We start from the raw sequence: 12,967 nt of genomic DNA, 5'->3' as shown, positions 1-12,967 counted from the left end.
AATTTCATCAGGACACGGTTCACTCCTGTCCATGTCACAGTTAGAGTGGACTATCTCTCAGTTGAGAGGCTACAGTGCTCCCTCTATTCTCTCAGAGAAACTGGAACAGTGGAAAAACCCTCCACAGCTGAAACCTGTGAACGAGCCCACTGCCAGAGGAAGAGAGTGTCTCTCTTGTCTGCAAAGCTGTGATGTCTCCCTACCACAGCAGATTAAAGGGCCTCTCCACATATTGCCCTGGGCATAAGAGCATGGCAACGCCTGGATAAAAAGATGTCTGAGAGAGCTGAAAGGCTACAGTTAAGCCCCGCCCGGGGTGGAGCTTAGCTGTAGTAACACAGAAGAGGCTTTACATGCATCTTCAGCATTGTTAGACATTCTCCTCAGCACTGACACAAAACTGTTACCATAGGGATCATTTGTACTGTTGGGTGAAGTTCATGTATGAAGTGCATGTTGCATTCATGCTGATTTGAACGCTGCGTATGGGTGTGCACATGCATTTATAAGTGTGCAGAGGAGGAGAGGTCATTTTCAGCGAGGACTAGATTCTGTGTCTATTCTTCAGAACCCACATGAGAATAAATTACAGTTCTGAATAAAAGCAGCCTAATTTGGGCATATCTCATTATTTAGGAAGAAGCTGTGGCTGTTTTGTTGTCAACAGGATATCCTTATTCAATTAAGAGTAATTACTCTGAGACCACAGATAATCTCTTTAATTCATAATGTAGGCTAATTGTTCTGATTCGATTCATTAGACAACCCACACCATGAAAAACAGCCATTTAGTTTTAGGATTAAGAACTGATGCATGATCATGAAAAAACTTCAGAATCTGAACTGTACTGCACTGAGTCGTTAAAGCTGAAATATATATCATTTTTTAACTATTTAATTTTTAAACAAATGATAAAACATGATTATTTGTATTTGTATGACACTTAATGTGATGGAAATGAAGAGTGGAAACAGAACAAGAGATTTTAAGAGTGAGGTACAAGTCAGTATTGCATTGGGCCATTTTGCAATATTTGTATTTAAATGTACCTGAATGTCTGAATATCACACCTGAAAACTACCCACACCTGTATGTTTTCAGCCTCTAGTCTATTTGTGTACATTTGAATAAATCAGCATCATGAAAAGTCATGCTGCTTTGCTTTCTAGCAGTTCTTGCTCACAATGTAAAGACAACAGCTATGAGTAAAGATCTAAAGAAATAAGCAGTGCAATTTTGGCTTAGTATTTCTATTTCTATTTGAAATTATATTAATTAAATATTTTTATTTAGGATTTGTGGATATTTATCCTAAATAGAGATCTTGCCATGACTGACTGTCTTTTTTAACCTTTATTTATTCAGTTTTACTGAGAAGAAGCCTCACACTGGTCCACAGCATTGTGTGTGATCTCTATGACTCTGACATGATTGATATAACATTTGTGGCAACAAAATAAGTATTACAGCAAATATTTGGATGCTGTTGATATCTGTTCAGAGCACATTATCTGTTCATATCAGAACGGTGTATTTGTATTCGCTTACATGGTGCAATCAATTATTTTCATTAATATGTTGATTTTCTGAAAAACCAATTAATTGTTATATGAAATATAAATTTCTGGAAAAGGTGTGAATTGGTTTGGCCCATCCTCCACTTTGTGACTTTGTGTACACACCGCTCAGTAAATTCTATTAGATCCTCCAGAATATCCTCTATACAAGATTGTACCATAACATTTTATTGCACTGCATTTGGACAGTCAGCTTTCTCTGTGAAAGCCACAACTCAGCCTGCCTGATGACATCAAGAGCTGCAGTCCCATCAGTACATTCAAAACCAAATAAAAAAATCTACTAAAAATCACTCAGCTCTGTAACCACTGAATCTAAATTTCATCTCATGGTCTTCTCATATAATCTCTAATAATCTTGCTTTTAATTTGACAAGCTTACATTATTAATTTCTAATTGACATTGTGGGTGTATGTGTATATGTAGTTTGACTCATAAAACTATACACTAAAAGCTAAATAAGTTTTCTGTCAGTTAAAGATGTTAAAGAATCTAATGTATTAAGAATTATGTATGAACCCAAATATAATAAATAGGCACTGACCAACTAAACCAACTAAACACTTTTTTCTGTTTTTTCTTATAATTTGTACCAAACTGCACCATCATCTTTGTAAAATGTCTTAAAAACTAACTCACCTGCATATTACTCCAGGAAATTAGAATGAAATTAAAGGACCTGTAAAATAAAGAGTTACCAAAAGAAACACAAAATCCTCACATTTAAGAAGTTAGTGCCAGTGATTTTTTTCTTTTTTCTTCTTCACATTGTTTATTACGTAAACAATGAATTGATCATTGAAATATTTGATTAACTTACCATTAATCACAAATTAACTGACAATTATTTTCAGAGCAAATAATTCAAAAACATGGATTCCAAGTTTGGACATAATTGGGCTCATTAGGAATGTTAGAATGTGCAGCTGGTGGCAAAGTTAGACATTTCAGCGTGCTCTCTTTACTAAGTAAACAGTCATTGAAGAGAGTAGCAGACCAAAACAACAAGCTGTGTCTCTGGCTACACTTGTCATTGTTCCTTTGTCCAAAAATTGAATCCAAAATTGAAAGAAATCCTTTTTTTCTGACCTATTTTAGTTAGGCTTTGAAAATGTTTTTAAAGAAAAGGACAGACTCAAGTGTTTGAAGTTCTACTCACAGTGTGGATGGGCTGTAGTTAACCAGGCGGTGCAATACACCTAGCAAGTCATCTTCCCAGTACAGATCACTGAACTTCTCCTTCACAATACTGGCAAACACGCAGTACTGGAGGTCCTTCAAAGAGAAGATGTACTCCCCTCGGAAAAGAGAAAAAGTTGATTTTCAAAGTGAATACGTCTGAACAATTCAAAACAGGATGATGGAGAGGGTTACTGTTTTGTTGTTTTATTCAAAATGATTGTGCTGAAGACTCTAACGGGTGTTAGAGGAACATCATGCTGATTTTTAACCATGCTAGTGGCTTTGCTCTAGGGATGGCAATTACTCTATTGCCACCATGGGGTTGACTTTTTAGTTCTTTATTGGAATATCTCTGCAACTATTGATTGGATTGGTGTGAAATTAGGTACACACATTCATGGTCCCCGCAGGATGAATTGTAATAATTTACATCACCTGACTTTTTCATCAAGCATCTGGTCAAAATCTAATTTTGTCCAAAACTTTTGCTTTATGACCAATACCTGCAATACTCATTGCATTCCCATCAACTAATTAGCAAATTTTAGCATGCAAACATGCCAAATCAAAACAGTGAACATGGTTAACATTATAGCTGCTAAACATCAACATACTAGCATTATCACTGTGAGCCTGGGACATACATGGCATCACTTTTATTTATTATCATTCTTATTAATAATATAAAATAATAAGAAAATAGATGAAAAATTCCTTTTAGGGGGGAAGCAGCCGCTGCTGTGCATCCTTCAGCACCACAGAGACATGGAGAGCAGAAAGGAGAGAGACAGAGAGGGAGCAGGTGGCGCTGTTTATTTCAGTAATAATAGCAGTAGACTTTATTGCTGATAGAAAATATGTTCAAAGACTATTTTACTAATCCACCCTCCTATGTGGAACAAGTACCTTCTTAATGCTACAGTTCATACATTAGTTAACTATTTTATTTTCTGTTTTCCTTTATAAATGTTGTATCTGCCTTTTCTGAGCAGGAAAACCAAAAATGCCTTTTTGTTTGTGGATTTTGAAACGAAAATCAAATCACTACTCTGTTCTCATTCCTTTAATTTCTGTTTCTGAAAACAACAGAACAAAACCACCAGAATTTCAAATAACCTACGCATTGCAGTACATTATCTCCAGGTGCTATTCCTTATACCTTCACATCATGTCACTGGTGCTCTAATATCATTCAGCTGTTGAAATGGTTGCTTGCAACAGTCATTATTGCCTTATTTGGTATATGTGTGTAATGATTTTTTTAGACATACTCTGTAATGATTTTGCATGTAGTCCTCATACAGGAAATTTATGATGGAAATAATGATATTTAGCATTACGTGTTGCATTGGGATGTGAGTTGCAGATTTGAGCATCAGTGTAAGGGCTAGTATGGCATTTGTAGGCCCATGTCTATCTATGGTGTCAGGTTTTGTGGTTGTGTCTTTGTAGAATGTATGTTGAGCCTGTACGTTAGCAATAAGTTTAAGTGGGAGGAGGGGGGCACTTTAAGTGCTGTCACCCTAGGGCTCCACACTGTGTTAATATGGGCCTGCTGTGAGCATGACTGTAGTGTTATTAACCAGCTTAGACTACGTCCACAGTAATACGTTTTCATTTTAAAATGGTGTTTTAAAAGCAAAAACAATCTCTGTCCACACAAGTATTTTAGCATTGTTTCAGAAATAATCTCCATCCATACTAACATGCCTGAAAGAACCGGTGTTCCATGTAGGGCTGATAACGCCACTGGACACAGGAATTTTCGCAAATCACACGAATAATAGCTTGCCTCCTATGCATGTAGGCAGTAGTAATATTGTAAAATGCAGAATTTAACTGCACAACAGCTGCTAGCATAGACAACAAGGTCAGCAATGCCTGTAATCCGTTATCCACGTTAAATTAACCTCTGGCAGTCAAGGCTGATGTTGTTTGTTTTCTTCTGGAAAAGGGTCACATGATATGGTCTGACAGATCGGGGAAAGACATGTCGTGACTGATAAGGCCATGGATGTATAAAGAGAACTGGATACAGCATCGGAGGTGGGGCCCTGTTCAATCCAATGAAAGTTGCTCAGTGGCGCATGAAGCAAAAAAAGTTTGACTTCCGGATATAATAGAGCAAGCGCACCAGATTCTTCCACCGGCCAAGCTGGCTGACTTCTGGTTTAGCCCTCCGCCAACTTGAATGGGGTTGAAATAATTCAATTATGCGGCTCTTCTAGACTTTCCAAATGTTATTGGACTGAATGGATCAAATCTGATGGTGAAATGATTCATTTCACGGGGCTTGTAACGCTCAAAAAATGTATCCACTGATTTACAGACATCTCTTTCACAATGAAAGTCTCGGAAAAAGTGTTTTTGGGCCAATGTGCATCACGTGACAGACACTGAAGTTGTAATTACATAGTTTGGCCACTGTATCAAATTGGCTTGAAGGCCTGGCGCTGTTCCTGGGGGCTTGGATAAGATCCAATCAGGCAGCGAACGTGGGTGTCTGCGTCATCATTTTCAAAAGTCTGTATCTGCCCAGCAGCATTTTCAAAAGTCTCCATTTTAGGGGTTCAAAAATGGCAGAGTAGTGTGGACATTGGTGTAAACATAGCAAAAGTTATGTTTTAAAATGAAAACATATTAGTGTGGTTGTAGCCTTAGACACAGGGTTGTCTATTCTCTGTAACACTGCAGGCAATTTACTTCTCCCATCCACTGGCATGTTCTGTCAATGGATGGCAGGAGAACTACAGGCAGAGTTTTGGATGAGATAAAGCTTTATGGTTTTCTCTCCACTTGAGGGCATCTTGACAGCTCAGCTTCTATAGCTGAGAATTGTATGATGGTGAGCCAAATAACCTCCCACTACATGCTATATGTGCAGTGGATATACTGTAAGTACATAAGAAGCATAACAAGCCTACAGTATCAGCATGGTTACCAGAATATTATTTTAATGAAACCCTCAAGGAACATTCTCCAGATGTTCTGTGGAAGTATGTTAAAAATAACCTTAGAGGGGAAAGAAGAAAAAGCTTTCCCTTAAAGCATGCTTGTATGTTTTATAAAGGTGTTCTTGGTATTTTCTGGTGAACAAAATTTGAACATTCCCAGAAAACATTCAAAAATATCACCAAAAAGGAAATTTAAGCAAACAAGAATGTTAAATGTTTGCTGAGTACATGTGAGCATGTGGCAGTGATCTTTCTGTCAATACGAATGGTGCCTAAGTGTTTTTCATTTTATTAGACTACACATATCACCACATAGCACTTATACATCCTACAAAATATATAATTTAATACAGAGACATTATTGTATAGATATAGATATAATACATAGCTATAGTTGGTTTGCACCACTGCTGGGTAAAGCAATGAGGCAATAAGAAAATGAAATCACAGTGATCCAAAGATACATACCCATGGCAACGTCTTTGTGTCCATTCTCCAAATACCCATCAAGTGAAAACTCTCCCTTGAGCAGGTCAATCACCTCCTGTAAGGCAGGGTGGACTTTGTGGGAGGTGGACCCTGAAGGAGACTGGTTTTCACCTTGTGTCCCTGCAATTGTTTGTCCATCATAAGCTCTGGGCACACTGTGCTCCAAGGGGCTGTCAGAACTGATGGAGCTACCATTGAAATGAGATGATGGTGGGCCATATTCCTGGGATTCAGACCTCCCAGGAACAGTCTGACAGTTAATAAACGGACCATCAGTGCTTTCTGGAACTGTGATTAGTCCCTGCAAAGACTGCATGACCAGTGACAGATTTATATCCAAGCCAAGGAGAGACTCGGGAGCCCTGACCTGTACAGGCACTAAAGAAAGATGTCCTGTTGTGGGATCCTGACGGAATAGGTAATTGTTGAAAACACCACAACTGTTGAGGTTAGAGGATAATGGCGGAGGAAGAGAGACTTCAAGACAAGAAATATTAGGGAGAGTAGAGATAGAGTTGACTGGCAGAGTTTTATTTATGACGACCTGATTAACAGGGTCCAACTCTTCTGTATGTAGACTGGGTTCATTCTGTGTAGGATATGGGTCCTCAGAGTGTGCAGTAAAGTCAAGATCAAGGCCTCTTTCCTCCATATGTTCACTGCTTTTTTTGAATCCATCCACAGTCCTGTGAACCATATAACATCTGGTTAAGTTCCTCCATTAGAATATTTATATGTATTAGTATTACAGCTATTGCTACTTTCTCTTCTCATTTGTTTTTTTTAATATTTTCTCATATATTTCCTATAATTTTATGATATGATTCAATTGTGTTGCTGAGTACCATGAAAAGCGTTATATATGGTTGTATCATTGTTGTTTACAGCATCTACTGTGTGTGTACATTTTGAAAATTTGTAACTTTGGCACACCCTAGTGGAAGCAGACAGAGATGCACGTTGCCCTCTTATCCACTGAGATAAATGGACTGAGGCCCATTGGGACTGTCTAATCTCTCTACAAACAAAAGAAAATATGCAATCTGATCATTTGTATTATTCATATTCACACATATTCTTTATATTCATTTGAGAGGCTGGAACCAGAGAATTTTTCATTTTTTCTTAAAAAATGACAAATGATTAGTTAATTAGCAAAATTGTTGTCAATTAATTTTCTGTTGATAAATTAATCGACTAATCATTGTAACTGTATTCCTTACTCTTCAATGGCAGCTCCAAGGTTTTGGCTCTCCTCTTCTGAGTCCTCTTCATTGGTCAGGATGATGGGGGTGAAGTGTGTTGCGGTGGAAGTGAAGGCCTCTGGGAGTTGTAGTTCCTTGTGGACTGGATAGCTGTGGGGAACAGGGCCAGGCACAGGAGCCAGTCGGCTCTCAGTGGCCATGGGCACAAAGCCTACACACAGTTACAACAATGCCAGTTACAATATCAGTGATATTGTCTCATGCAATGCACACTGGTAAATGTTGGCAATATTAGGAAGAGGCCATGAATCCTAATACATGCTTTTTAAATCAGTCATGAATGTCAAAAGAGAGACAAAAATAAGATGCAACTCAATAATAATAATACAGACAGTGCATCTGTTAGTGTGATTCTTCCTAATATATGTTATATTTCAAGGTCCACTATATTGCATGAGGGCCATCCAAAGTAAAATGAAGCTGTCATACCACTATTGATTTGTGTGGTCTCCTCACATGAGTTTTGATGAGCGTCATCTGCACTCAAATCCTCTCCATCAGTGGATTTTGAGGCTGGCTGAAAGAGAATTAAATTGGTTCATTACACTAGAGACATATCCTCTTTTTTTTATTAGACAAAACATGACAACCATTGGGAAACACACTGATACAGAGACTTACAAAATAAAATAAATGAACAGATGAAGATACATAGGTGCAAATGTATCTGTGGTGGAACAAACTAAAGTTTACCGGGTGAACTCTGCTGAGGAGCTCATTCCACACAGCCTCAGCATCTGTCCCTTGACGTGATAAGTAGTCACGACAGCTCTGAAACAGATCCACATGAAAACAAGTGTGTTAACAATATAGGACACTTCACACATAATCACACACACACACACCATTAATGAATTCATTCTGGCCTGGAATAAGTGAAGGGTTTGACTAAAAATAAAACATCCCATACATATGCAGAGAAACTAACAGCTACTTTTACAAAATAATAGACGACAGCACTTTTACAAATTGGATTCTCTATATTTCAATTACAAGTGTTTTCCTTCTATAGAGGATATGCTGCTGCTTTCTGACTTTGCAATATCTGCACATTGATATGCAAAATCAAATCAGGACAGAAAACTTTTATATACAAGTAAATGCAATTTAAAGTGTTTTCCAGAGCAGGACATAATAGACAGAATATAAATAAATTGAAATACAAAGGAAACTAAAAGAAGCAAGGGCTAAACTCCCTTTTTCTAGAAGGAACATTATTGTGGCAGTTTTTATTGTGTAAGCATATTTATAGGAAATTATTAAGAGACAGGACACAGCCACACAATTAGAAATAGTTTTATAAATGTGGTGGGAATGGAACTAAGAACACACGTGGAGGGCTTCAGCTCAAAGAGCAAGGTATATCAAGTAAAGGATTTTAACTTCCTATAGCAGACAAGAAGTGGTTAATCTGAAACTCTGGAACTCAGAAATTGGATGCTGATTTTGTACATCATCTTTGTTGAATAGAGCTAAAAACCTGTCAAGTCAGTACCGCTCTACTCTACTCCCGCTCCTCTGGGTAAATATATTTTCCCCACCCACTCGTCTTACACTGTTTGAATATGAAAGATAGATGGGAGGGGGAGGCGTCTGTTAAAGCTCTCAGCCTGTTTGTGCTCAGTTAAAAACACATAACCTAGTTATGTTTTGTAAAAAGAAAAAGAAAATCAATAAGAGAAGGAGAGATGCTCATCAAAGCCATTCATCAAGTCAAGCTGTCATTTCTATGGGCTGAACTAGAAACTGAATTTGAATCATTTCTATTTGAATTTGAATTGTTAAACTTGAATAATTGCATTGAAATCTGAATCTCAATAGTATAATTTGAAATTGAACTTGTTAGTTTGAAACTGAACTCCAATAAACTTGAAACTGAATGTAATATTATGAAATTGAATTCAGTTCCTCTGAAACTGCATGTGATTCTCACTGAAAATTAAACTCTCTTTATACGTCCACATTCAGTTCTCTCAGTTCAATTTCAGTTCACTGCGACACACATCCGGTTGTTGAGGAAGAGCAATCAAGTCCAGATTCACAGAACTCCTTTTCACAAACTTTCATTTATTTATTAACGTGTCTCCTTGCTTCCCTCAGTCATGTCTCTTCCTCATGTCTCAGCTCCTCCCAGTGAAAGGAAGAGATGCGAGGAAGAGACATGAGGACGGAGGAATTTAAATCACTAAAAGGGAAGAGACGCTCACTCCAGCTTCATTTTGAGGAGACGACAACTACTAATGATGTACAGATCCTGAACAGTCAAATATGTAGAAACTATTAATTAACAGTTTAAACTCTAAAGTTTAAATTAAAACTTTAAACTGTTACTTAATACATAGTGTTAGCTGGAAGGAAAACACCTGATAACTGCTGCAATGTTTTATCATTTGTTTACAGATCTATAGCAGTGTCTGTCTGTCACAGCATAAGACAAAATAGACAATTTAAACCTGTTAATCACTGAAAGAACAGAACTGACGAAACGAACAGTATGTTTAAATTAAATATTGCTTATTTAGTTTGTGAAAGTCTGATGTCCTTTTCAGGCTCAGGATGCTGGCTCAATCCCAATGTCCCCCCCTAAACCCTAACTCAACTGACGTCACCTGCTAAGTGCTTGAGTGCGAGAGGCTGCAGGGGCTCAAAATGGTATAAATAGGAATGGGACAGCACTTTATGACATATCATGTTACCTTGACAACACTAAAACATGTTATGTAGGATTTGGGGTTTTGGACTTTCTATTTTATGTTTTTTACTTTCTTCATGCACAAGGCACTTAAGATTCAAGATTCAAGACATTACTGCCATATCAACATGATTGACTGCAATTTGTTTTAGTGGGCTCACTTAAACAGAAACAGAAAAATGACTGACTGCCTGATCTGAACGTCATTCAGGCTCTTGCTTTACAGAGTGGATGAGAGGTAACTGCATCATTAAGCAAACATTAAAAGGAATGGTTGATGAATAAACTAGGTGTATAATATAACCTATGCTTGCATTCCTCTGATTATATGTGTTTTTTATGTACCATCTTAAATCCTTGTTAATGTAGTGTTTCTTTGTAAATTTAGACATACCAGCATATCCACTATGCCAGGCTCAACACCCACGTGCCAGTTTGTTTACCGTTTTTTTTTAACGCTTCTGGGCTTCCCCTGGTAATCCCGTATTTAACACTGATTTAACTTCACAACGCTATGAACTGTGGGTGATTCCCTCAGGCAAAGTCTGCAGAGACTTACAGAAAGTAGTGCATAAAGTGCTCAAAATGTCTGCTGGAGAGCCCTTCGCAGACTTAACGGGAACGTGCCTCAAACTATGTGAGTGTGGACATTGGACAAAGCTGAAATTAGCAGAAATTAGCTAAGTAAAAAGCACCCCATGGATCAATGGGAGTGAAGGAAATGGTCAAAAACATAGGTGCTGATTGGCCGAAAAAGAGTTCTGTTGAATCTGCACTCGATTGCTCTTCCTCAACAGCCAGATGTGTGTGTGAGAGAGAGAGAGCTGAATTTTCAGTGAGGCTCAAATACAGTTTCAGAGCAACTGAATTAATTTTCAAGTTTATTGGAATTCAGTTCGAAACTAATAAATTCAATTTCAAATGATGCTATTCAGATTCAGTTTTTCAATGCAATTATTCAAGTTGAGCAATTCAAATTCAAAAAATTCAAATCCAGTTTCAAGTGTCACATATTTCTGCCCGCACAATTCTCTCATGCAGTTGGTTTGTACAAGTGTTTTTGTTAAAGCAAACTGAAATCCAACAATTTAAATGCCATATCTGTGTGTTACAACATGGAGCTGAAAACAGAAACACTGTTGGATGGGGATGCTTAAGTCAGAGAGTTCAGTGGGAGCACTGGAATCAGATAAGGATGAGATGATTGAACTACTGGAATGTCAGACACAAGATCAATTTCAGGCCATTGCAGGAGGAAATTGCAAATTACAGCGACTTTGTGCCTGGTAAAAGAAGACTGATTAATAGGGGGCCATATATAAAGCATGAGCTGTCTGCCAGTGTCAGGAATAGGGCCTTGGCTACCATTTGGCTGGCACTTTAGTCTGATATTGAGAAGAAAAGACAATAAAAATGACAACAACATGATTAACAACAATGAATACTAATAATAACCTTTTTAGCCATGACAATGGTAGGTCTCTCGATGGGCGTCCTCTTTGCCATCTCCAGGAGCAGTCTCTTCAGTTTGCGAGGCATCGCCAGCTTTTGATTAGGTGATAAACTGAACTTGGCTGTGGCCCAGAGAATAGCAGCAACCCCATAAACACAAGCCTGTGCCAAGACAGAAGAGAATATCAATGGGAAGAAAACACTTTGATAAGTAAAAGTCAATTGTTAAACAAATGGCAGCAGTTCAGACGGAGAGACCTTCTCAGTTACAATTCCATGTTCTTGATATTCAGGTGCAAGATAGAATTCATCCCGGTGCCCTGTGGAGAACACAAAGTCAGATAGCGAAGTCAGCAAACGACTAAAATGTGCAATTTCAACAACAACAACCAAAGATTTAAAAAATGACTTAAATACTCTCCAGCAGAGAGCATAAGACAAATGTAAAGTAATCCTACCTATGTTTTTAGGTTTCAAGAAAAGCACCTCTCCCTCACAGCCAACGTACACTGTGTCCAGGCATAGATAAGCTAATGGAAAAGAGAAAAATCAGCTGCACAGAACAACTGCGAGCAACAAAATGCATGCTATGTAGCATCATTTGCATATTTTTTCCATTCCCTTTTCTCTGACTCCCATCTGGAATTTCCTACAAGCCCATCATTAATTTGAAGGACTGGATATAATATTCAAAATTCTCCACTGGTTTTGCAATAGCAGTTAATATACTTTTGGGTTTTCATGCATGAATTTATGAAATCACCTGGAAAGTCAATGTAGGTCTGCAGCGAGGACAGGCAGGTGTAACACAGAGCCCACAGCTCATTGACTGTCAGCCTCCGTCCACAACGAGTGAGCAGCTCTCTTAAAGAGATCCACTGAATAGAAAATAAAGAACAAACCCAGATTAAAAAAGGAATGAGTTTCAGACTTTGGAGCTTTTTTTTGATCCCTCAGCAGGCCTATTTCACTTGAACTGAACTAACTAGACATTTTCCAAATCTATTTTTGAATGTATGAATGCAATCTCCTGTCATGATTTGTCTGTTCACTTGTCCACTTTTGCAAAGAGAACAATGCAGCATTGACATCAACATGAAAACTCCAGCCTCATGTTAGGATCATCCACTGTCCACTGATTGCAGTGATGTTTAGCAGTTTAGGTCTTTTAATGTGCTGTTCTAGACCCAGTTTGTACATCTCATGTGACTTTCTTAAAAATAAATCTTTGAGTTTGCCTTAAAAACACAAGATCAAGCAGTGTCCTGCTTCAAGTGCAGGTGTGTCTGTAATGTGCCATATTTTTTCATTGAAACTGCAAAATATGCCTAAAGGCAATGAGTTTTCAGTTATG

The 12,967-nt window shown here is 37.9% G+C and overlaps 1 protein-coding gene across 2 annotated transcripts in view; it reads right to left on the bottom strand.

Moving 5' to 3' along the window:
* LOC137196687 (kinase non-catalytic C-lobe domain-containing protein 1) overlaps positions 1–12,967 on the bottom strand; it is a 42,290-nt gene that overhangs the window by 14,089 nt on the left and 15,234 nt on the right. For both annotated transcript variants that reach the window (XR_010931299.1, XM_067609461.1), the window contains exons 8-16: positions 12,377–12,491; positions 12,072–12,143; positions 11,872–11,933; positions 11,617–11,775; positions 8,163–8,240; positions 7,899–7,986; positions 7,428–7,620; positions 6,184–6,890; positions 2,739–2,877 (exon numbers count right to left, since the gene is read on the bottom strand). Coding sequence is in view for 1 of the 2 variants with exons in the window: in XM_067609461.1 (XP_067465562.1) it covers positions 2,739–2,877; positions 6,184–6,890; positions 7,428–7,620; positions 7,899–7,986; positions 8,163–8,240; positions 11,617–11,775; positions 11,872–11,933; positions 12,072–12,143; positions 12,377–12,491 (1,613 nt within the window). In the remaining variant the exon portion in view is untranslated. The remainder of the gene's footprint in view (positions 1–2,738; positions 2,878–6,183; positions 6,891–7,427; positions 7,621–7,898; positions 7,987–8,162; positions 8,241–11,616; positions 11,776–11,871; positions 11,934–12,071; positions 12,144–12,376; positions 12,492–12,967) is intronic.

Source organism: Thunnus thynnus, chromosome 14 (genome assembly GCF_963924715.1).
Source record: "Thunnus thynnus chromosome 14, fThuThy2.1, whole genome shotgun sequence".
In the NCBI taxonomy this organism is placed as follows: Eukaryota; Metazoa; Chordata; class Actinopteri; order Scombriformes; family Scombridae; genus Thunnus; species Thunnus thynnus.
Note: the sequence above shows the minus strand (reverse complement) of the source record. Positions and strands in the feature narration are given on the sequence as shown.